The 26924-nt window shown below is 32.4% G+C and overlaps 2 protein-coding genes across 4 annotated transcripts in view; both read left to right on the forward strand.

Annotated features, from left to right (window-relative positions):
- Window positions 1-9157, forward strand: part of LOC106458317 — a 49861-nt gene extending 40704 nt beyond the window's left edge. For all 3 annotated transcript variants that reach the window (XM_013917820.2, XM_022384496.1, XM_022384497.1), the window contains one exon: window positions 8755-9157. In XM_013917820.2, coding sequence (XP_013773274.1) covers window positions 8755-9140 — 386 coding nt within the window. In that variant the 3' untranslated portion in view covers window positions 9141-9157. The remainder of the gene's footprint in view (window positions 1-8754) is intronic.
- Window positions 9055-26924, forward strand: part of LOC106458318 — a 21579-nt gene continuing 3709 nt past the window's right edge. The window contains exons 1-4 of the mRNA XM_013917821.2: window positions 9055-9378; window positions 9527-9597; window positions 16270-16349; window positions 22154-26091. Coding sequence (XP_013773275.2) covers window positions 9202-9378; window positions 9527-9597; window positions 16270-16349; window positions 22154-26091 — 4266 coding nt within the window. The 5' untranslated portion in view covers window positions 9055-9201. The remainder of the gene's footprint in view (window positions 9379-9526; window positions 9598-16269; window positions 16350-22153; window positions 26092-26924) is intronic.

Consider the following 26924-nt stretch of genomic DNA (forward strand, 5'->3'; position numbering starts at 1 on the left):
CGTTATACTTCTCAGCAGATCTACTGCTTCAAAGTGCAAATGCACGGTAACTTAACACCAAGGTTTTGTGGTACTTTCAATCAACAATTAAATCGTTATACTTCTCAGCAGATCTACTGCTTCAAAGTGCAAATGCACGGTAACTTAACACCAAGGTTTTGTGGTACTTTCAATCAACAATTAAATCGTTATACTTCTCAGCAGATCTACTGCTTAAAAGTGCAAATGTTTTTACTTTCCCCTTGTTAAAGTATATTATCTGTAAAACACTTGGACCAAGAGGACTAGCATGAATGATAATAAGGTTAAGTCAAATAAAATATTAATAATAATTGAATAATCGGCGTTAAAAATAAAAATAGCGCCTAGGCCACTACTATGTTTGTCGTATCCCAGCCGGCCTAATAAGCCCTGGTATTGGGCGAAAGGTCTCGAAGACACTGGATATAGAAGGTGTAGCGTGGTTTACATATTTTAACATATCCTTTACTTTCATTCACAAATTCTTACAATAACGAACATTAATTAAACACGTGTTAAACAAAGAAAAACTTCACAGGTAAGATAAACAAAAACGAGTACATAGTTCGTATCTAAGTCAAATACGAAAACGCATGTAATATTTTTACAAGTACTTTGGATAAGTGAAGCATGTTTTACATCAAGTGTATCAATCCTCAGCAAACAGTTGTGGGCGTATAAACCAAGAAGAGATTTTTAGATATGATAAATGTTATTAAGTAACACGATAAAACTTTCACTAAAATTGTAAAAAGTTACTGTACTTTTTAGAAATCTGTTTTCATTTTAGAAGGTTGCCTTAAACAGTTATCAAGTGCTTTCGTTTTGAAGTTACTTTGAAATAATACAATAAAAAGTTCTTCCCTCCTACCCTATCAAATCAACCAGTTCTTCCCACCTCTTCTCTTTTAATATCGTCCCAACATTCAGGCTTCTATATGTTTTTACTAGCCTGAAAGTAATTAAAGTATTTTTCACTTTTATATATGTTTGTTTTATAAATTTATTCCTTCTTTTCTGTATCTGAAAAACCTGCTACTGTTAGAGTTCTCTTGCCCCCCAGTGGCACAGCGGTATGTCTGCGGACTTACAATGCTAGAAATCGGGTTTCGATACCCGTGGTGAGCGGAGCACAGATAGCCAATTGTGTAGCTTTGTGCTTAATTTCAAACAACAAGTTAGAGTTCTCTGACTAAGCGGAATTCCAACCACTGCCCCCTGCTTGTTGAGAACAAAATATTTTAACCAGCTATCAAGCTAGAATATCGTAGTTGTGATTGACGTCATTCGTTAACTCAGATTATTCTTAAACTGTGCTAATTAATCATTTTACCTCTTACAGGGATTAAAATTAAACTAAATTTAATATGGTAGAAGGGTCAAAGAATTAGAACTGTTCTAAGTTTTTTGAGGAAACGAAGAATCCTGTGAACTCTTATGAACATTTGACATTGAAGTCCGATACATTAATTTGTCTGGTGAACAGGAGTATGTGTTCGAATTCCATTTCATCGATTCTCCGCTGTGGACACAGCAAATAGCCCAGTGTGGCTTTGCTATAAAACAAACACATTTTTTTTTTCAGGATTTATGGCTTGCGTTATTTTCCAGTAAAAACGTCTTAAGCACTTTGGGAACCGTGGTTTATATGATGATCAAATCCCACTTTTGGTCAGAGAAGAGCAGCCCAAGAGTTGTGTTGGCTACTGTTGATTAGCTAGCTGCCATATCTCTAGTCTGTCATTTCAAAATTAGGGACGAAAGTGCGCAAACAGCTCTTGTGTAGTTCAGCATGAAAATGATCATAAATAAACAAACAAATTCTTTTCCAGAGGATTTTTAACATTCACATTGGACGGCGTGCGTGTTAACACTTTATATTCTTTCCTCCTCGTGCATTATTTAATCTGCTGAAAACCGAAATTGCCATATTCATCACAAATGTACGAAAATGTACTACAAATGTTTGTTTAGGTATACGTTGATGCTAACACTACTAGCTAGTATTTGGAATGGAATGAATTTAAAATATGAATGTTGTTTACAACGAAATATAACCGTCAGAGCATTCACTGAACCGCTCAAGCTATATATATATATATGTAACTAAAGTTATTTATGCTATCTATACATCACAACACAATTTACCGTAAGTTGTTTTGGTAAATATAAGTTAAAATTTCACAGTAGTTATAGAAAACAATTTATATACCAGCGCCTTATGTTAACGTGTGAAAGGCATTTTGTTTGGTCTTTTACTTTCAGTAAAAGGAAAGTTTAAGTAGATCAGCGAAATGTATATCAATGGATACAAATGTGCAAATTATGCAACTAATCTTCGTATGGACTTTCAGGATAAGATGGTAACTTTTATTGTTACATACCATCTCATCATAAAACGTTAAATATGCTTAGTGATGAATCATTTCTTAGAGAAAAAACGAAACGTGGAAGCTATGGTGGTTAAAGAAACTTCTCCCACTCATTAACTTTAATAATGATTTGAACGATTCATAAGTTAATGTTTAAAGTGTTATCCTATTATGACGCAAATGAAACTTGCCTGAAACTTAAACAAATTTTAAGAATTGTAAAACGTGGAGATCTGTCCAGTGTTTATTGAAGCAAGACATATTTCTATGGTAACACAATGTAATTACTATGACATTTCTGTATTGACAAATCGATAACTACATACCAAAGCCATAATGTTCATCACCATTATACACCGTGTGTATCCAGTGTTTACATAAGATAGAACTGAATGTATGTTGTGAAAGAACTTAAGTTTCAGTCATTCAAATATAGATGACGTGGACGTGTTTTTTCTTAAAATCTTAATTAATGTATATGGTTTTCGTATTTTTGACGCATATTGCTTCACTCGTAACAACTGGTACGAGGTTTAATGCTCTTGTACTAGCAGTTACGTTGTTAAGTAATCAGAATCACCGACTGGTACGATGTGTAGGATACACACAGAGAATCATACTGTCTCTGAAGATTGTCGTTAGAGTAAAATTAATTATTCATTTCAAGACTTCGTTGTTAAGATATAGTCCTAATTGTTTTCACCTTCCATGAAATATGATTACAGTTAAATTGTCCATTAAAATGAAAACTAAAGCACTTGAAATTTCTTTAGCTATAATAAACTTTAAATAAATAAATTGTGCTGGTCTACCTCTGATGTGGACAGAAATCAAAGTTAGGAAATAAACATTACCAAAGAAAACTTTGTAAAAATGATCCTTTCAACTGACGCATTTTATCATTTTAGAAATCACTAAGGTAAGCTTAAATTCACGTTATCGTGTTTTTAGTGTTACAATGTAGTATATGAAACTAATCAATTAAAATATAATAATGGTTTTTAATGTTATAGCTATGAAAAAGCATAACACTCATATAAATAATAACATTCACCTGCACAAGTTAATGTCATACTTATGAAACATCTATTTAATGATCACATATGTGGTGGGAAGTGTAAATGATTGGTCAATGAACCTATGCAATATAATATATATATATTATATAAATAAATAAATAGTTCTAGAACTATAAGTTACATTAACTGCCAAGCTGCAACATACCACAAATCTAAATGTGCTATTTTAATCTATGTAAAGGTTACATTCAATACTTCAAGATGTCTAAGTTGTCCGACTGCTACAGATTTTCAGTATTTACCTCAAGATACACCATTATGTAAAATAGATAAAATAATCTATTAACTTGTGGTATATGTGGCTTAACGTATATAGGACAAAACATCTAACATCGTTACATCTAACGATTAATTTATATAAATCTCAAAGTACTAAAGGTTTCCTAATTCCATTGAAATAGACCATTTTAATAAATATTCATTTGCTAATGGTAAAGTTAATATCTTAAAAAGTATGTAATGTTAACTTAAAAAGATAATTTTATTTTGAAACAAACAAACTTTATACTTATGGTTTAAACGGAGATTTTCCAAGATAGAAAAGTGCAGAATCTTTAAGTAAGAATTCTTGTATTAGCCGTTTATTTCAGATTAATATTTATAAGATTAAATAAAATAAAAGAGAGATGAACGTAAGAATACAAAAATCGATTAATTTTGAGAACTTGTAGATTCTGGTTTGACAAATTTGTTAATATTTTGAAATCTACAATAAAACAATTATTTTAATTAAATATTACAAAACTCAAATATCTGTCAAAATATATATATTAAATCTTGAATTTAAATACATTCATATTAACGATTTAAGTACAAATTTAATTAAATTCCGATTAAAATGAGATCTATTCCCAGAAAATAATAAAAAAGAAATACCTTATATGGTGATAGATTTTAAACATAAACTATATAATGATTTATCTTTACCATACTTATTTAACAAAAGTGTTCAAGAAGAAATATTTCCCATTAAATGATTACAACCTACAGTTATTTTTAAATACAATAAAGGAATAGGACCTCTCATTCCTAATTACAAAAAATTATTCAAGAACTTAATCACAAAGACATCGATAATTTACTTTGTAACTGTATCAATAGTGATTTTACATATTCTATTTATAATCATATTGCTATTGTTAATTTAGAGATTATTAAAGATAAGGCCTTAAAAATAATTTGAGAAAAGGGTATTAAATCTAGAATTTTAAGACAAAAATAGAAATATTAAAAAGATATTGGTAATTATATTTTTAAAATTATAAAAAATCTTATTATCCTCCGTGTTTCTTTTTTTGAATGGAAATGATTTTTATTAATTCTATAAAACCAGTTAAAACATTGAATTTATCTATATATAACATATATACATTTCTTTATATATATATTTTACAAAATAAAATTAGAAAAATCAAGAACAATGTATTATTATTCGTACAGATATAGCAAGTTGTAGTTTTGATTTTGTATGAAAAAATTATATGCACAAATTTTAATTAATGAAATTAATACAACTAAATATTTTCTAAAGTACATTAAATAAACATACTAACACTAATTTGAAGAAAGCCATAAAAAACGGAATACAAATATAGACTCCACATGTATTAGTTCACCATGCATGTTTGTAGGCAATTTTGAAATTGCATAAAACGCCTGTTAAGTTTAGGTTCATTACAAACTCTTTAAACACCATTAATAAATCTATTGTATCTATTGTACGTAATAACATTCTAGAGTCCCCCCCCCCCAGTAGCACAGTGGTATGTCTGCGGACTTACAACGCTAGAAACCGTGGTGGGCAGAGCACAGATAGAACATTGTGTAGCTTTGTGCTTAACTTCAAACAATAAACAATAATAACATTCTAGATCTTTTATTTGAAAACAAAATACTGTCATTAAACGATTTTAATCATTATTTTTTGATCATTAAAGATAATATTCCAGTTCTGGAAGGTTTAGCTAATTTAAATTCTTTAAAGCAGCTAATTTTATTACTACTTATGACTTTACTCCATTATATACCTAAATAGATTCGAAAGCTTTAATTAAAGTTTTTAATGATATAAATGATTAATTTATAGATACTGAAATACTTAATCCTATATTTAAATTTACTAAATATCAATGTAAAAATATACCAATTACTATATACATAATAGTTACATCATCTTTAATGAAAAAGTATTCAAACAAATAGTGAGTATTCCATTGGGAGCTAGTTTCTCAACAAATGTGGTTAACCTTATCTGCACTTCTATGAGACATTATTTACATCCTTACATTCATGATCTAATCTCTAACAACAAGCTAAACTTTAATCCAAATTAAATATATTCACAGGAACTTACATAAAAAGAAGTAATAATAGTAATAATAAAATAAATACAGTTAACTATTTTTGACAAAGGATGGAATTTTGGTGTTTCCACCCTTTGTTTACCCACCCCAAACAGTGTAATTCCATTTCTACTATTAAAACGAATTGTTATTTTGCAATTTAAAAAATATATATTTGGCAGTTTGTAACAATATTAACTCCTTTATGGATGATTTTCAATTATTAAATAAATTTAAAAATAATGGTTATAAAGATTGGCAAATTAAAATATTTTACATTCTTTTATAATAAATATAATAATATATTTAATTTTTTTATTATTATTGCTGAAATTAATTACTTAAGGCCATTCTTTATAAACAATATAATATACTTTTTATTTTTTCTTAAATATACCAGGACGCCAACACCAACTTCAGGTAGATTAGATTATCTCGGTTTATACATAAACAATCTATTTTTTAAAGGAAGGGAGGAGGTGGGAGCTTAAGTAATTATTACGGGGTTTTAGTTCTATTTAACACAGTTGAACATAATTTTATAATAATTATTAAAATGGTGGAGGTTGTGAGTCTTACAAAATTAGCTCCCAGTGGCACAGCGGTATGTCTGCGGACTTATTTTGCTAGAAAGCGGGTTTCGATACCTGTGACGGGTAGAGCACAGATAGCCCTTTTTGTAGCTTTGTGCTTAAGAACAACAACTACTTATCAAATTAGAAATAGGGTGGTTTATTTCTACTACAAGATCGTTTTTATATCTAAATGTTGCCTTTTTAAGATAATTTAACATCATTTGGTAATACTCCTTGAAAAGGGTGTAAGTCGGGAGTCTAAAAATTCTAAAAATATAGGATGGTTTAGTTCTACTACAAAGCGTTTCTTTGTAAAGATTGAGGGTGACTGTCTTTTCACAATTGGTTGCAGAGAGCGAAAGGCAGAAGAAGTTGAGACGTTGTGGATTTAAGCATTCAATTCCTAATCCCTAATTGATTCTCCATGGCTGCTAACTAGTTCGTCATCTGCGTTTGGAGTTATGACCACAGACATTTTCTATTATGATATAATGGTAATGACAAGGACTAGTAATAGACGAATTGTTTTCAGTCTCAATGTGAACATTTTGGCTTTGATATATATAGTAGACTTACATAACTTTGTCTCTGTTTTGACTCTAAAATTAATTACAGAGCTGAAAGCGTTCTATGTTGGTTATGAATCATTACTAGTTGTCAAAGAAGACATCCAGATATTTCACTTATATGGATAGCTATTGAATGAATGAAACCCAACCAATCACAACAGGTTGTTGTGAGTTAGCAAACAATGTGCCAACGTGTCATAAGCATAACCAGGAACCGCTTGTAAGCCACTATGTAAGCCACTTGAGAACCCACAAAAGGAAGACCATCATCCAGAACCCAAGCAGACATTTTGTATCTGTCAACCACTATTGTAGGATACCTGTTTCGAGACTGAATCTAATGTTTGCAGCTACAACTAGAAACCACCTCATTTTACAGAACGTTAGAAACAGGCATAAAATAAGCCTGTATGGTAGACCTTAAATGATATGCTCTCCATTCAAAGCAAAGCTCAAACAGCTCACCTGCTATTATTCCAGCAACACGTCTATTACATGCTATATAGAGCAATATGTCCCCTGTAGCCAGGTAATAAGTGTATACTTGAACGTAAAACGTGGCAGTGATGGAAGTATGGCGTGGGCAAGAATAAACTTTAGTGAATGTACCAATTACAAATTATTGAATGGCTTCATTCATCACACCCATTATAGGGAACATATCTTATTTCTCTTTGTAATTACACATCCTGGTGCTTCAGCCTAGTGGAGAAGCACGCCGGACTTTAATCCCATCGATTTTGTATAGGGTGCTCTTGAGAGATGCATCTTCTTAAGTGATTCCAAACACTAAAGATGGCCTGGAAAGAAATTCTTCAAGTTGAAGATGCTCCAGGGCTTTGTCAACTCTGATTTTAAGCATTGCCACCTCGATGCAAGAAAGACTCTATTATTAAACTAAATAATATTAGCTGTGTTCGTGTAAAATTGTTCCTATCAAATGTTAACTTACAATCGTAGGCTGAATAACCAGTTACTTGCGTTTCAGATTACAAGACAATCATCAGAAGCTAGGCCAACGCAGGTTGACCCTTTGGGAGAGCTCTAGACGTTTGAGGTGGTGAATAGGAATTGAATTTATTTCATAACAGTAGTTTTGGCTTTATACAATTAAGCTACTATAAATTCCATTAATCTTATATATATATATAGTGTAGAAGAGTTACACGTGTCTTACAAATATGGGTGCTAGGCTATGACATGGTAGTTTACAAATGATCCAGACAAAAAATTAGAACTTTTGGTGATGAAAATATTGAGAATATTATTTTTCTTACTTATTCTCATTCACTGCTGTTAGAGATTTGTTATAGTGGTTGCATATAAATGGAGATATGTTTTGTTGTCCGTTAAAGATATAGATGTTAAATTCAAATCTATTTATGAACAGTAATACGTGGCCTTTGGTTGAAAGTTGATCCATTATTCATGGTGTTCGTTTTGCGAAGCTCAATAAGGGTCGTTTTTCTTAATCCCTATTATAGATATATAATTAAATATATTTTAGAGTTTGAATAATTCAATGGGAGAGAGCAAAGAAAAAGACAAACACTTGCCTAATATGTTTTCAGCGGTATTAATGAAGCAAAATAAGCCACTGGATGGTTCTAACATCAACTGTACTTCGATGTCAACCACTATCAACACAGATTTATGTTGAATTTTTAATCCCCATATCTGTTATGGGCCTACTGGCTTTTTATGGTAAGATGACGGATATTATAGTCAGTAAGAAAAGAAAATAGAAGATGACATTATTTTAACTCATGATAAATATCTATTTCCCTGTCTTCTAGGTTCGGACAATAGCCATGATCAACAAGCTGGTCCTTCAAAGAAAACTAAGAAAAAACGGGGACATATAAACGATGACGAAGCCCCATTGAAAAGATTGGCTCGAGAGTTACCTAGATTTAACTGGCTTGAAGACAAAATAAAAAACAGTTCCCAAACCTCTTCTGTTCAACTAGTAAAGGAGACAAGAACGGAAAAATCAGTGATAACTATGGATAATGGCCCTATACTCAAAAACAAAGTCATCAACAACAGCCAATTTGATGAAAGCATAATTGGAGCAGCACAAAATCAAACTTTATATGAAAAAACATGCGATATAACCGAGTCTACCGATTGCATTTTTCCAGGACAAAACAATTTTGAGAAAACTGTGGAAATAGGTTGAAAATGGTAGTGATTGTAAAGACAAAAACACACGAGGACAGTGGCAAACTTTTTATAAAGAAATGGATGTTCTTCCACAAACAGGCTCTGAAAAAGGAAGTAGAAATCTATCAGTCAATCAGCTGCTGCCTCATGACCTTTCTGACCAACCAGTTCCATCTGATCATCAGAAACATGAAAAATCAATGATCTCTCCTCCTCCTTCATTATATCGTCATCTACGAAGTCCTGTGTCAAAGGTAGAGTTTATAATATCATTATACAAGTTAAATGATATAAGTTTCAGCTTAGAAGATGTACGTTTAATCCATGTTCAGGTTATATCATTGATGAAACAATTACCTGAAATATTCTAAGATAATAATTTAAAATGTCATACTTCCCTAGGTTCAGCAGGAGCTGACAATGGATTCAATGGACCCTACAAACTCAAACAATTTGGATAAAGTATTTACAAAGTATGTACAGTTATGTTTAAAGTTTATTTTTAGAGTCTATCTGTTTCTTATTGATGTTTAAATATTTATTACTGCTCCTTTTTTATCTATTGCCATATCACAGTCAATAAAGGATTGTAACGATATTTAGAAAATATAAGCTATTTGAACAAGCTTTTCTTGGCAGTCTACATATACATTGGTAGTGTAAGCACAAACATTCTGACTTGCTACACCATACTATAATTATTTTGTAACTCAAAATGCTATTCCATACTGGTTTTTGTCAGTTCATGATGAGACTCGGGAAACAGTGGTACTGTGATTTGAGGCTAGATTGCAAACATTGAAACCAAATAGCATTAAACACATTTCTTATTATCTGTAAAGCAGTTCGTGATAGATTTAAATGAAGCTAACAATGTGAAATTTTCCGAAGGATTGCGTAGCCTATCAAAATATATTGAGTGTGTTGCTAACTTCCTCTCAGCTTTCTACATGAAACTATTGTCCACAAAAATTGCTCAGAAAATGTGGCTTATTGTTAACACGTCTATCGTGTCCAATAAAACACTAACGATTAGCATAGTTAGTTGTTTCTAATTTCTATTATTTTGGACTACCAGGTCATCTTTATGATAAGGGCATTTTAAGTTCTCCCAATATCTGTCATGCTGTTTATGATTACAGTCAACGAGCTCACACTGGGACGAGGAATCAAAGCGCTAAATATTAATTCAACTCTGAGATTCTTAGGAATGACATATTTTAGTAAAAAACTTAGTAACTTGAGTATGTTTACACGATAAGACAGTAAGACAACACCCATAGGTTTAATGAGGCCAAACTTCTATCTCAAATGCGGTAATTTAACACCAATCAGTATTCATCATGATAACATCGGGACCTTTTATTATTTGTTGTTATAGTTTTTACATTAGAAAAACATAATGAAATTGGCTTTGAAAGAATTAATGTATAATCATCAGTAATGGGCGTCTTGGCATATAATGAACAATATTTACCCCGAACTTATAATAAGGTCATGAGGAATATAGATCGCTAGAGAGGAAAACACTTTCAGTATACATGTATATATAAACCAAAACCAAGATACCGAAAAACTTATTGTATAGGACCCAAAATAAAACAACCGATGAGACTAGATGAGTGTCTCAAACACTCGTCAATTATTTTTCTTTTATCCTATACAGTAAGTTAGTCGGTATTTCATTGTATTTTTGAGACTAGCAACAGTCTCATTTTTAGAATTGTGAACAATAATATTTCGTTGTTTATTGAAAATGAGATTTTGACTTTGAGCATTTACACAAACGCCTAGTGAATATGACTATTAATAAAGCCAAGATGTTTAGCGTGAATTCAAAACAAACCATCAATCATGACAATGTACAAAAGGTATAATTTTTAAAGGAAAATATCTGCGATCATAGCACCCAAAAGGGTTGTGGGATATTCCATCTACCAGACATAATAAAAAAAAAAGGAAATGAATAACGAGATAGTTGTTATGGAAGATCAATTAGGGATTAAGTGTTGGGTGCTTTAACCCACAACGTCCCGAAACCTTTTATAATTTATCGACTGGAGTCAATTGTGGGCATGGCAGTCACCCTAAAAGGGTTGAGATTAAGAGCCACCCTTAATTTCTATCCTTATTAAATACACAGAATTTAATGTTAGTATTTATAGAATTCAAAAGTCCTTGAAATACCGATGTCCTACTTAATAGAAATAAAATAGAAATAAAGATAACCATTTCTTTGATAAATTTATGTTTTTTTAATAATTTACAGTATTTATTACAAACAATGTAAAAAAAACTTTAATAATTCTTCAAATTTTTGAAACCATTAATTTTTTATTTATGTAGGCAGAACAAGAATGGGAAAGTTAAGTTTTCGCCTTTTATAAAAAAAAATGGTAAATTGCACTCTGCCTTCTATGAAAATAAAGTCTAAATCTGAATAACATGCTCTAAGATTACCATTGTTACTTCTCTCTAGTACAAGTTATTTAGATTAGATTTAAGCAAGATCAAATTTTAATTATTAATTGAACTTAAATCATTAATATAACGGAATGTAAAAGCGTATAAACTAGGTTTTGCTGTTTGTTCCAAAAAAAGTATTTTCATAAAAGTTCAGATACAAATGAATCATGTTTCAGTAAAAATTGGCTCCCATAGGGTCCTGATTACCTGTTTAAATACCTGTTCGCCAAAAATAATGTGATTATTAAATATACAAAAATATATATTTTTTTGCATTGATTTTTAGTGAACTTGTACTTAGAAATTATTGTACCTATGCCTGAAAAATGGTCAATTAAACTATTAAAGACTCTAACCATATCTTTGATTCTATTTTGGCATATCTTGTGGAATTTAAAATAGTTAAACATTCCAAAACTTGTATGTTATGTTTAGTAATCCAGAAAACATGATCCGAAACATTGTCTGACAATAATTTTATTTTAGTGGCTAAAACATTTAGAACTTTATTAAGTATTTTTTGTAATAAAACTAAATTTATTGACGTTTTGTGTACTTTCAGAATTGCATACAAACATGGTAAATTGGCTTTTTTTAAATTATTTGTCTCGTTATTCATTTGGGTTTTTTAGATTATGGTAGACGAAATATCTACAACGCGTTTGGATGCTATAATGACAAACATTTTCCCTTAAATATTATACCGTTGTTTTATTTTGACAAATGTTTTGATTTATGAAATTCATAAAGTTGAAATTTGTTACGATTAATGGCTTGTTTTGGATTTACACTTAGTTTAAGTTTTTAAATCATTTTTTTAATCATTGTTATATAGTGCTGATTTTACCGTCTCTATACAATTGATACTATTTACAGCATTAGACCTGTTTAATTTGCTTATATGTGAATATAAATGTATTACCTCCAAAAATTCAGTTGATAGATTCATGCAATTCGTGACTCGAACCACTATTCAGACACTTGGTTTCGGGTTATTTTAAGTATTAGAAAACAAATACTTGATTTCCAACAAAAGCTACTTAAATATTTTTTGAGGTTTTCAGAAATCAAGGCTCGTTATTCACATGAAACGTATTTATTTTTAACTGTATCTGTGTATAACAACATATATCTATATCGACAAGGTAGATTCAATATAACATTGTTTTCCCGTTTCCGATGCAAATATCAAGTCCTTATATAGCTACGTCAAACTTATCCTTGATAATCTAGAACCAAAGATTACTCACATTGGAAAAGGATTTTACTAACAGCGGATTATGCTTTAATAAAACAAACATATTCTGCATAAGATCTGAGAGATTAAGGATCAAATATCACCACAATATAATTAGTAACTACTTTCTCGTAAAAGAAACTGTCAAGAATAAAACTTTAAAATCGCCGTACTAAATAGTACAAACTTCTTACTAGGCTAACGTTACAGCAATATACGCTTTTGTGGAGGGGGGGGGGGGTATTTCAACTAAATAGTAATTCTATTAAAATAACTTACTTACATTTTTACCCTATTTGTGATATATATATATATGTATACATATTATGTAATTTAATATTTGAATATAAATATATAAACTCCAACATTAAGTAAGATCCAAAGAATTCATGACTTGAACTATGTACGTTTTAGCCACTTGGTGTCGAGCTATGTTAAGTTTCAGAAGAAAAAAAAGGGTATTTAATTTCATAACAAAATTCACTTAAATATGTTTCTATCCCATGTATGTTTGCATTTTAAAAGGCAATTAATGGATAGCAGGTTTTGTTGAAATAACACAGGCCTGCGATGGTTTTACTGTTTATCAATTTTTACATGTTCTACAGTAACTCCTATACACTGAATCTGAAAATGATATCCATTTTTCTCCACCATGTACAGATTTATCACAAAACGTCGTAACACAATACATAAAAGAAAGACCACAACACATAGTTATGAGACTAAAAGACGTAGATTTCACACACACACAGACAAATCAGGATGACTGGGGATGTATATTCATTTGACATCAATGTTCTTCCCTTTTCTTCATTTTGTTTGTATTTTTGTTAACAAACGTAATAAGAAAAAAATGTTTATTGTGGTAAACGAAATAATAATTTGATCTAAGTAAGAGCATTTTTTTTCTTCCCGATTTGTAAAAAATCCTTACGTGGTAGAAAAAATAAATATTATTTTCGAAATCTGCGTAGCAGAATTATGGAAAATTCGTTATTGAAACCAAAACCAGTTTTATGAACTTTAAATTCGCAAGCCTGTATTATTAGCCACTTATCTACCTCAGTATTTGTTCTGTTTCTCTTTATATAGAGTTTTATATGTTGTTTTGTCTTAGCTGTTTAACTGGTTACAGTTCGAGGGTGTTTGATGCATAATTTGTGGTTTCATACCACAAATCTACAAAGACAGCGAGTTTACTTCCAAATTCTACTGAGAAATTATACAGTAAAATCGTATGTGTTTGTTTAAGTGGTAACCATAGGATTCTAGAGCACACAGTCGAAACAAAAATCACTCTATCGCACTTGCTCAATCAAATCTTCCCAAAAGAGTTATCCATTGACGGCGAATTTATGTCAAAATAAGATAATCCACATACGAACCCACTAACCTCTTTTCTAGCTTTCTAAGTATCAACACACTACGATAACCCTTTCAAAGTTAGCTGAGAACTAAGAAGCAAGGCCACATTTTCTTTGATGGTTTATTGCTTCACCTGAAAATATTGCACAGGATATCCCATCACTTTGCATAACAATGATAGAAACACAGCAACACGGTGGCAAGAATAAAATTCCGACCAATACAAATGCTGTTCGATTGTTATTCTGCAACATTGTTAATTGAACAATGAGTTAATCGCTTTCCTGTATCTAAATGACCTATTATTGCTTTTGGCTTTACGTCTAGACCAACACTGCTGCAGATCTTATCTCAGAGTAGATCCTACTTTTTAGTTATTTTTTCATATTGTTCAAGGTACTATATTGATTCTCCGACAATAATCTGGAACACATTGTTTGTTCATTCTACAGGAAGTAGTACAAGGCCAGCTTTAAAACTACTATTGTTGATGGAGTATATAAATCATCAGCTAGGTATTGGACTAATTGTTTATTTACTGTATTTCTCGCAATTTAAACCTTTTGAGCAAATATATAATTATAATGTATCTAATATGGAAAGAAATTAAATAAAAATGTTACATTTAAGTTAAAGAAAATAACGAATAAGAATGCTGTTTATGCATTTTTTTTATAATTAGAACTAAAATTTCGAGATGAATCAAAGATATTTCATGGAAGAAATACTTAAAACCATTGAAGTAACATCAATGCACGTTGGAAATTACTCTGCTATGTAATTCCCGAAACTATCACAAAAAAAAATGCATAAACAGTATTCTTATTCGTTATTTTCTTTAACTTAAATGTAACATTTTTATTTAATTTCTTTCCATATTAGATACATTTATAGAAATGTTTTCTTCGTTTGTTTTTGTTCTTTTTTTTTTCGCCATTTCCTAGGTAGAGTAAGTTTTCACATGCTAAACTACCTAAAAAACATAATACTAAAGTTTCAGTCTATATGTGAGCAAACTTCTTAATCAAATCATCCTTTTCTATCTGTCCATATTCAATATCAAGTTTAAACAAAGGAGCGAATTTTTTTTTTTTTATTAAGGTAGCAAGTTTTTGGTATTGGCCAATCATGCTCATATGCAAAAGTTTTTCGTGATGCACATATGTGTAGATACTAGACAAACGACTAGCATTAAAGAACCTACATGCATAAATGAAACATCCCAAAAAATGAAAGTCAAAGACGATTTATCAAAGAAAATAACCTAATTTTTCACCAGAAATAATTAATCAAGACTTAGCAATATAGTAAAAATTGTTATTGTAATATGAAATTTCCGAACAAAACAAAACATTTCGAAGTTAACCGTATACACATTTTAATAAAGCCTTTCAGTATTCACTTCAATTTTATAGTTGTTTACATACATAAAGATACGGTTTTCCTTGCTGTATTTATTACCTATTACATGTTTTATCTCTTCCAAATATATAGATATATATATGAGAGATAGTAAATAAAATTACTTTGACGAAATGCAGTTTTTAAGTATAATTAGTAGGTTAGTAAGCATTACTAGGTGTCTATTATTGCACGTATTTGACTTAAAGTATCATATGATGATAGTATTGATAACGACAGGAAGAAGAGACACAGAAAAAAACGATTAACATGAATTTTGTATCGTGACACAACACTATGTGTGTTTCCTGTACTTATTAATTTCTTCTCAGCATAAGTCAAACCTTATTTTAAAAAAGCTATGAAATTCTTCTTATTGGCCGAATTGTATTTATTTTGAGCTAATTTACAAGACAGTGTATCTTTTATAAATTACGAGTTTCAGTCATTACATTACCACTTCAATCTCTGTACCATGCTAATGGAAATCTCTCATTTAATTCTATTTTTAATTGCTACACTGCTTAAACGATATATTAACCAAAAAATACAACATTAAATTAAGAGTGTATTAGTCAAAATTTATATTCAAGTGTCTTCCTGACTTAGGAAATTTATATTCAAGTATCTTCCTGACTTAGCAAATTTATATTGAAGTATTTTTGTCACTTAGGAACGCTAAGGATAATTCTCAAGCGATTGTTTCAACCTTAGACCAAGATCTTCAGCAAATAACACCCTCTGTACATAAAGGTAATGTTTTTGTTTTTCGTTCTAAACATTATTTTGCAAGAGTATAATATTTTGACCACGACCTGTTTCGGAATCTATGTGCTTTACCTTTTTTTTCTTTTTTTTAATAATAATCAACGATCTTAAAAGAAAGTTACAGCAAATAGTATAAATGTAATATATGATATAGTAAAACTTCTGACTCATTAATGACTTCTCAGTTATTATTTCTAAAACATCAGGAAAACTGTATTTTCTGAAATGTAAAGTACGTACACCCTAGATATCTAGAATGTTTTTGCCCTTCATCCTCGGCCTTCCTTTCTAGAGAAATCAACAAATTTACACCGTAAATGTGTAAATTATGACACCACTACATCATACTGCATGCTCCCAGTACAATTAACTACAATAAATCATAAAGTAAACTTGAACAGCATACTTATACTGGTGAAACTAAAAGCACATTCCAGTTTTTAATTGATTATTGATTATTTTAGGTGACAAGGTGTTTAACTTTCTTCTCTTTCTTCGGGGTGTAACTGGTGACCGGTCGTGGAGTAGTCTATTTTATTCCCTTTCGGAATCACGCCTTCTATTGTGTTACTGCTACAGTTCAAACTACAGTTACATCTTTCTAGGAAACGTTAAAATTTCATTCCTTACATGCTTTTGTAATCGCAGAATAGGTAAGCTAAGTCCTATAATGTGACAATTTTTAAGTGTCATCTCATTTGCAAATCATCACACTTTAAATGAAATGCAACAAGAAGTCAAGGCTTTTTATCTGTGAAGTCACGGGTCATGAAGATGGTCAAGGGAAGGTGATAGGAAATGTAGAAGTTGTTATCATAGTTTGGGAACAACTATCCGTATAGAAATATGTGTGTGTGTGCCCATTATAAAAACAAATATTACTAAGTTTAAGTTAAAATGAATATAAAAGTTCGACCACTTGGGTAATAGCTGCAAAAGGTGGTAAAATAAATAAACACAAAAGTTCGATCACTTGGGTAATAGCTGCAAAAGGTGTTAAAATAAATAAACACAAAAGTTCGACCACTTGGGTAATAGCTGCAAAAGGTGGTAAAATAAATAAACACAAAAGTTCGACCACTTGGGTAATAGCTGTAAAAGGTGGTAAAATAAATAAATACAAAAGTTCGACCACTTGGGTAATAGCTCCAAAAGGTGGTAAAATAAATAAACACAAAAGTTCGACCACTTGGGTAATAGCTCCAAAAGGTGTAACCTTGGAAGAGATAATTGCAACAATAGAAGTCAGTAGGAATTGGTTATATCTCCTCTATCCATTTAACTTCTAAAACCTTTAGAGAATAACTGTAATGCGGACTACTGAAGAACAATCATAATGAGGGGTAAGAACTTAGTACTTATAAACCTACAACGACGACCCAACGGACTTATCAGTTACAATCCGTGGGCTAGTTGTGGGTGTGGTAGTAATCCCACAATATTAATTAGAAAGTTCTAACATCCAAGTTATATTATGAATCTTATCTACATTTGTTTTCTAAATCAAAAAAACACTCTTCACCACCACTTAACGACAAATGTAATTCTGCAGTAGTATAACAGAATTATATAACCTTCCAATAACTTGATATTAAGAGCTATAACTTCCAAGTCACTCTACTTAAAAAAAACGAGATAAATTAGAACTGTATAATACCACTGGCGTTGTAGGGTTTAGACAGTATTTGGTAATACCACTGGTGTTGTAGGGTTTAGACGGCGGTTGGTAATACCACTGGTGTTGTAGGGTTTAGACGGTGGTTGGTAATACTACTGATGTTTTAAGGTTTATCATTACAGTGTTCTTTTATTTGACTACAGAGCCTTCTATTGGTTAATCTAATAAATTAGAAAATAGGAAGTTGGGATAAAATGTCGTTACTTATTTAATTCAGTAATTTGCAATAAATCTGCCAAGCTAGTCCTGCCAACTTCATCTGTTGAATATAAGTCTGGCTAAATGGGACGGCCCTGGATGCTTATTAATTTAGGCCTAGTTGCTTTTATCAACACTACGTGCTTCGTAATTGTAATGTTTAAAGATATTATATTACTGTATAAAGAAGGTGACCTTGACATGTTTATCGTGTTTGTTTTTTTATTTTGTTTTTTATGCTGGCATATATATATATTTTCTTCGTATATCTCTTCAACCAAACCAGATATATTGTGATTATAATGCTTATTAAAAACATATTTTGCATAAAACTAAAGTCTGGATGCTTAATGTTATAATTTATTTAAGTAACCAAAGTCGTTTGGAATTAATTTGTACTTTTATATTTAGTAGGTTACTCCTTCTCTTTGAAAACAAAAACAATAAAAAAACTAAAGATTATTGGGCTTGTAAGCTTTTTTATTAAGGTTGAGGTTGAATTTTATTTGAGCTTAGGTCGCCTCCTTTTACAATTACATAAGTTTTTAACCTAAAATCGTGAGTCAATCATACAGAAATTGCTATTTTGTTGTAGCAACTTTGAACAAGGGAAAATTCCCTAGGCCAGTTTTTCATTTAAAACTTTTGCATAAAATAACTGTTTGATCACAAAACGCGATGTAACTCCCATAATTTTGTTTTGGTGTTGGTGTAAACTCTTTCCAAAGCAAAGCTACTTTTGCTCAGGGCCATTCCATTTTTGACCTTGACCTGCACTGTAAGAATTACTTACAACATGTTCAAGACATCTAGGACACTCTGTGCACTTATTACAAACAAGAATAAATATATTTAATCTTCTTTTGTAAACATTAGTTGGTTGAGATATGATCAGTCATATTCAAGACTGTTAATCACTGAATGACCTAAGACAATGAAGGTGGTTACAATGAGAAGAACAAAGTATCCTTCTCCTTAAAAGTTATCTTGTACTATTTTCCTTGTAGTCTAACGTTCGTGGACGACCTCTCTTTCTTATCACTTTATATTCAGTAAGTATTCCCATGTTGACTGCATCTAGTGAGTTTGCATTGTATATAATCATCGGCGCTTTCATCCTTGTATTTACAACTGAGGCTAGAGCAAACGTGGCTTTCGGACATTCTGCAAGGTTGTTTATATTGGCTAGCGTAGCGTGAAAACATGTTCTCTGTAGGTAAAAGAAGATTTTCCTGCAATAAATGAGCCGATTGGGACAAAAGTTATATTTTTAGAAAGCTCAAATACTAAATTATCGTTGAAAGACAAGTTTTGTGATTTGCCAACTATTGTAATGATCAAAACAGTCACTAATTTCTGCACGACCGATTATCAATTAAAGGGTTAAAATGTTTTGAGGAATATTGCATTAGCTTATCGTCCACATAATTTTAATTCCCTGTCCCACCAATTGCCTAGTAATATCCTTTGTGTATTTTCATGGTAGTACTGAAAATGTTGCGCTACAGGATATTGACTTCAAGTTAAACAAAATCGAAGCATTTTCACGTCCAATTAGGCATAGGAATTTGGCATTTTTCATCGCAACCTCTTCCTTCCTCCCCAATTCGCACACTGCTGTTGTTTTTTAACAAATAATCTGAAGCAGTTGTGAACTCAATCTTCATTTTAAAAGTAATCGAGCACGTAATTTTAGTCATTTTTTGATTCTGACAGCGACTGACACATCGCTAATAGCCTCTGTTGATTGAAGGTCAAGTCCCAATAGTTGGTGGTGAGTAGTGTTGACTAGCCTCCTTCCCTCTAGTCTGTCACTTCAGAATTAGGGACGCGTAGCGCAGATAGCCTTTGAGTAGATTTTCAAAAACGTTTATACAAACATATTTTGAAATACGAGAAGTAACTGATATATTTTATTAGTAAAATACAAAGCTCCATTTCTACTGACCCATCACCGTTATAAGTACGTTCTTTCATAAGTTTGTTTTTGTTGTGTGTGTGATATTCGTGGCAAAGTTACACTAGGGCTAGCTATCTACACAAAACCGTCCCTAATTTTCAACTGATAAACTAGAGGAAGAGAGTTTGTCAACAGCATCTACTGCCACGACTAATCCGTTCTTCTTTAAAAGCTAAGAGACAGAGCAACTGTTTACTTTGAAGTCTAAACATGCAACGTTTAGGGACGATTTCTGGTGATTAACAATAGCCTTTGTAAATGATATTTTTGGGAACTACTCATAACTCTGAATAGAATATCCCACAGTAAATTGTATGAAAATCAAATGATCTTGTTTTAACATGAAAACTAATCAAAGGAGTATAGAAAGTGACATAATTTTTAATATTGTATGTACTTAGTTTTTATCTGTTTTTCACACATGGTTGAGAAAAAAAAAGACATATTCCGGATGTAAAACACCATGGCAATCGACCGAAATATGCGCTATATATCATAACCATGAATGTGACGTCAAGCCTTGCGAGATATTTTTGGTTTAGTTTAATTTTGCGCGAAGCTACTCAAAGGCTATCTGTGCTAGCCTTCCTTTTTTTAGAAGTGATAGACAAGATGAAATGCAGCTAGTCAACACCACCCACGGCCGCCAACTCTTGAGGTACTCGTTACCAACGAAAAGTGGGATTGACCAACACATTATAACACCCCCGCAGTTGAATGACCAAGCATGTTCGGTAACAGGATTCGAACCTAGAATTAGCTTATTTTGATTCAAGCGCTCTAACCACCAGGCTTTGCCAAGCCCCCTTGCGAGGTGCTTCTTTCGGCATAAGTAATTATTTTCAATTTGTAAATATTTATTTATTTCACTAAAGCATGTAACCGTGCCTCAGCAATTATAAGTTTAGTAAATGTATTTCAAATGAAAAATTTGGCTAATGTTATGATATTAGGTGTTTTCTTTTTTGTCATTTCTGGCTTAACATAGTAAATGATACTTGTACAAAACTTGCAACGCTATGGAAAAGTTCCTATACAAAACATTTTTTTTCATTGAGCAAGCATTATCTCGAGCTGAACTTCAAACGACCAAACAAACACACTTCGAACCTTTAATTTTTCGTCCTTGAAAATAAAATGCTTGTTAATTTTAATACGTTTTATCGTTTAATAAGATAAAGTATAAAAAAAAGAAATAGTGTATATCCTTACTCTTGTGTAGACGTAGCTAGCGTAGGTCATTAGTCCGTGTGACAACCTTATTCTTGTGCAGACGTAGCTAGCGTAGGTTATTAATTCTTGTGACAACCTTACTCTTGTGTAGACGTAGCTAGCGTAGGTTATTAGTTCGTGTGACAACCTTACTCTTGTGTAGACGTAGCTAATGTAGGTTATTAGTTCTTATGACAACCATACTCTTGTGTAGACGTAGCTAGCGTAGGTTATTAGTACTTGTGACAACCTTACTCTTGTGTAGACGTGGCTAGCGTAGGTTATTAGTTCGTGTGACAACCTTACTCTTGTGTAGACGTAGCTAGTGTAGGTTATTAGTTCTTATGACAACCTTACTCTTGTGTAGACGTAGCTAGTGTAGGTTATTAGTTGAGCTAAGTGTTTTACACAAATTCCAAAAGATTCTTTTTTTATTATTATTTATCAGTTATCATTCGATAAAATAAATGTGCCCAGTAATATACATTGTATTGTTGGTTATTTTCGTACATTGTGCTTTTAAAATAGCGAATTTTTTTCAAAGCGTATAATTGTAGGAGATGTGCTGAAAAAAAAATGCTATAAGTCACAATGAGATAAATTACCAGGCTACTTTAGTGAATATATGGTGATTGCAAGTAGAACATTTTGCATTGCGTCGATCGATCTTGGAAATGAACACTACAGATTTAACAACTTCAAAATGGAATAAATCTAATGGTTTCTTTTACGATTTTACAGATTCGGGGAGCAGTTCTTCCAAGTTTCGACCAATCCGACCTAAGATAGATCCCATTCTTATTACAAGAAAACCATTTTTCTCGTTCACAAACCCTACAGAAGCAGAGTATTACATTCCTAAATTAGCCCCCGAAGAATCCCATGGCTTCGAGAACTTACAAAAGAAAGGTTCAATGAGCATAGTGTGCTCGGTGCAAGACTCAGTTTTAGAACAAGGAGAAAGGGCCGATTCTCAGTTTGAATCAAAAGACAGCAGTTTAACAGAAGATAATACTTATGAAAGAGAAAGTCATAAATTGAGTTATTTACGGCTCGATCAACATGCTTCAAATACTAGTTCCCTAAGTCCTTCAAGTTTTAAGAGTATTATATCATTTCGGAGTCCAAATAAAATTGAAGGAACAGTCCCTACTGCAAATGATTTGACTGATTACAGTAATGAAAAAATAAAAAACGATACTAAGCTAGATCACACAGTTTCTCAAGATATAGTCTTGTCTTCAGAACGACTCGTGAAGACCACAGACCTCGATAGCCACTTATATCGAGATAATTCTCAAGGACATCTTGAGGAAGATATTTGCCCTTCAGTCACATACGATGTAGTAGCTCAGGGAAGTAGTAGAGGCTCTGTTGCTTTACAGCAAAATGAGCACACTGCTAGTCATGGTCTTGTTAACTCAAATGAATCCAAAACACCAATTACTAGTCATGATGATATTTCATTCAAAGAAACTATCTTCTCTGAATCTAAACAGAAAACAAATGAACAATCCAGTGGATTCCAAGTTACCAAATCTAGTCCCTTAACTCAGACTCTCGAATCAAAATCTAGTCCAAAAAATAACCAGTCTTGCAAAGAGCTTAGTACCCCAGTCGAAAGTCAAGGGAATAAACTGACTTGCCAACACACATCTAATCAGTATCGCTCAGAAGCAATGTCAGGATCACACTCTCGGCATATTAATGATTTTTCCCAGTCAAATGAGGAATTGAGTGCTTGCATTGAACAGCAACAGTTTAACGAACATTGGAATGTTCGTGATGGGAAGTCTAAAAATATTCGGAAGGGTTCAGATGTCCTTTTTGGACATACGGAGAAACAGGAAGATTCTGATGTTCTTTCTGAACATACGAAGAAACAGGAAGATTCTGATGTTCTTTCTGAACATACGAAGAAACAGGAAGATTCTGATGTCCTTTCTGGACATATGACTAAACAGGAAGATTCTGATATCCTTTCTGGACATATGACTAAACAGGAAGATTATGATGTCCTCTCTGGACATACGAAGAAACCGGAATATTCTGATGTCCCTTCTGGACATACGAAGAAACAGGAAGATTCTGTTGCACCGTTATTGCATCGAACGAGTAACATTACCAGCTTATCTCCAAAATTACCAAACATCTCTGCCCATTCTAATGAACTGAAATCACAAGCAACCCAGACATCTGATGAAAACATTAAAACTTTACCCATAAGCCCTAATACTAGTGTCGAAGAAATACAACACGTGATTAGTGACAATCAGGTTTCTAGAACTAATTCAATAAACACACCAGAGAAATTGGCGAATCAAAACTGGAAGCCTTTAGTGAATAACACTTATCATTTACGCAAAGAAATGTCAGGACATAAAGAAAATAATATTTACAAGCCACAGGCGTGTCGTTTACAAATGGATTCGCTTAATTCTTCTAATTCTGCAGGTTATTTATCACTAAAGAGAAAACGACTTTTAAATTATGCTATGGATAAAGAAAAAGAAATGTCAGAAAATCAAGAAGATGAAACAACTTTTGGTCTGGAGAAAATTGAAAATAGCACTGATGATGAAAGAAAATATGTACCTGAGAGTTCTCTCAAACATCAGTTGCATAGTGAAAAAATAGAAAACGCAATTGATGAAAACGAAATCCAGGTAATTTTTGAATGTGATAAAACCAAAATCATTCATCAACACAACAATGACCATTTTTCAAAATTGGCACCCTCAGATACGCAGCTTGCTTCACGCGAAATCGTTGAAAGAAAGACAGACAAAAGGGAAAATTCGCAAGATAAGTCAGTTATTTACGTTGGGAATTTACAGAATCAGAGTATTACCAAACTAACAGGAAACACTGATGAAGCAAAGGGAATTCTCATAACTGAACCTTCGGTTCAAAAACATAGAAATAAAACACGAAGTGTCAGTATGCTATCACAAACTGAGTTTGGGTTGGCGGAATCTCCAAATATTCCAGTAAACATTAATGATTCACTCAGAAGATCCACTTCGCCTTGCTTCTTCCTTAAAAAATATGAAACGAGTGCTGAGAAGAAGCAAAATGAATATTCACTTGTTACGGAAGAACGACATCCTTTTCGTACTTTGAAAGAAGAAATGCAAACTCGAAAAAAAGAACTTGTTATTTTAGATAATCTTGCCAAACAACGGGAAAAGGAGTACAAAGAATTGCTTCACACACGTAAAGAGAAATACAAGTTGCTTCATATGTTAGAACAGTGTTTCCCTAAACTGCTTGATTCGTCATCACAAATAGAACATGGAGACAATAAGCCTAATAAAAACGAGATCTTAAGTACAGATAAGTGTTCAAAGGAGACTCACCGTCCATTCGATAAAGTATTGGATCTTCACTCTGACAAAGCGCAAGAGAAATCAAAAAAATTAGATTTTAATACAGAGAGTTATTCCACGGAAACAAAATATGCTGTTTTTAATAAAGGTGGATCTATGAATCAGCACATCTCAGGCACAGATACCCGTAATGATTTAATAATTCCAAATGCCGTGGGAAGTAGTCAGGAATCAGATTCTGATAAAAGAGTAGTCAATGCTTCAAATCTCTCTTGGTCTATTCGGGATTTAAAAACAAACGGTGTTTACAGTCATACGTTACCTTCGGCCGCAGTCAACCCTTTGAACTCTAAACCAGTACCACTAATTCAAACATATGCTTCTACTGCGTCGCCTCAGTTGGTTCCTCCTGTCTCTAAAGGTAAAGACTTAAAGTTAGTAGAAAACAATTGCTTGAACGCCAGTAAATGGACACAACATGAGCAGATATCTAATGGAGAAAAAGGAAAAAACCCTATGGAAAAAAAGATAACTTCTCCAAGTGCTGTGGCCGCAGTAACGGGCAACTTACTTAATCTGGGTGCAAAACAATCACCTGTATCTAACTTAGATCACCAAGCATTTTACAGGAATCACATGACCTCACTTTCTAATTTGTATTCAACTTATCCGAGATTCCAGGACAACTTCATTGGAGAGCAAAAAAATACAAATTGTGAAGTGTGTGAGAGGATAACTGGTTGTCCTGCGGGTAAACACAATTCAGATGTGTGCTTTTCTAGAGGTTATGTACAACATCAAAACAGCATTAAACGACATGAACATACAAATGAAAAGAGAAGCCAGAAGCAAACTGTCTTTCCAACTGTCCGTCCAAACATGTTTCCACACCAGACTGCACTTAACCCTCTATTAGTTCCCCCACTGTCTGGTTTCGGTGGACTAAATGAACCTGTGCTTTCTTTTAAACAGGAGAATACAGGAAAAGTAAGAATGCCTCCTGAGAATCTTCATGGGTTAAATAATCAAAATTTTGTCACATCAAACCAGAACTTTGGATCGCGGATGCCAGTGGCAGAAGTAACCATGAAGAACTGCAGGAGTCCCGACATGTCATCTCTAACGCGAGTCAGGTCAATGATGAGTTCCAATCGCTCCAGAATGAATGTCCGTCCACTAATTCAACAGCTTCCTCATCAAGCTGTAGGGCATTATGGACACGTTTCAAGGATAACGAATCCACAAGCGCTGTCAACTGTAACTCCACTTCAAAGCGAATGGCCGCAACAGCAGATGATGGTTAATTATCCAGTTTCCCAGTCACTGGAATGCCTACCCAAAAATGCTAAGGTAAAGTAGAATGTTTAATTTTTTTTTTCAAATTTATAAATACATTCTGAAGCGTATTGCGAGAGTTAGAGTAAAAAGGAACGATCGCATAGTTTCCGCAACTTCAATTTGCTCTAAGAGTAAATGAATAAAACTGTTTTGTTTTCGTGACACGGTTCTTAATTTGAACGAGTACACAATATACACACACACGCAAACATATAGATCATGGGTTTTCTTTATCTAGGGCGGAAATATTCCTCCTAAACTCAATCTTTCCCTCCCCTAGATTTTTTGAGGATGTTATATCTAGATGATTACGTTTAGTATAAAAAAGCTAGGTAGCCTTTAAAATGTACCATTTTAAACATACCCACAAAATGTTGTTTGGTAATCTGATCATTATCATCATTATAGATATATTGCCTCTTCTGTACTCGAATGTTTCACGACACATCAGTCATAAAAAGTATTTTTCCATCCACAAAACATTGCGAAAGAAAACCGCTGTATATAGAAAAGTGGGTTTGATCAAGACTCCAAATAATATTTTATAAGGAAACCATTTTTTTTCCTAACCAGTTGATTGCATAGTAATTTCACCTTTCAGTAAAAATTTTAAAATCAAGTCTAACTAATAGTCGAATGAACACTTCTAAACAAAGGAAAGCCTAATGATATACTTATTTCACAGGAATATTGAATAGGACTAACTTCTGCATATTTGACATTAATTATGATAACAAATGTAACTGAACTTCTTAGGAGTATTTTTTGTTTGTTTGTTTTTGAATTTCGCGTAAAGCTACACGAGGGCTATCTGCGCTAGCCATCCCTAATTTAGCAGTGTAAGA

The sequence above is a fragment of the Limulus polyphemus genome, unplaced genomic scaffold (genome assembly GCF_000517525.1).
Source record: "Limulus polyphemus unplaced genomic scaffold, Limulus_polyphemus-2.1.2 Scaffold444, whole genome shotgun sequence".
In the NCBI taxonomy this organism is placed as follows: domain Eukaryota; kingdom Metazoa; phylum Arthropoda; class Merostomata; order Xiphosura; family Limulidae; genus Limulus; species Limulus polyphemus.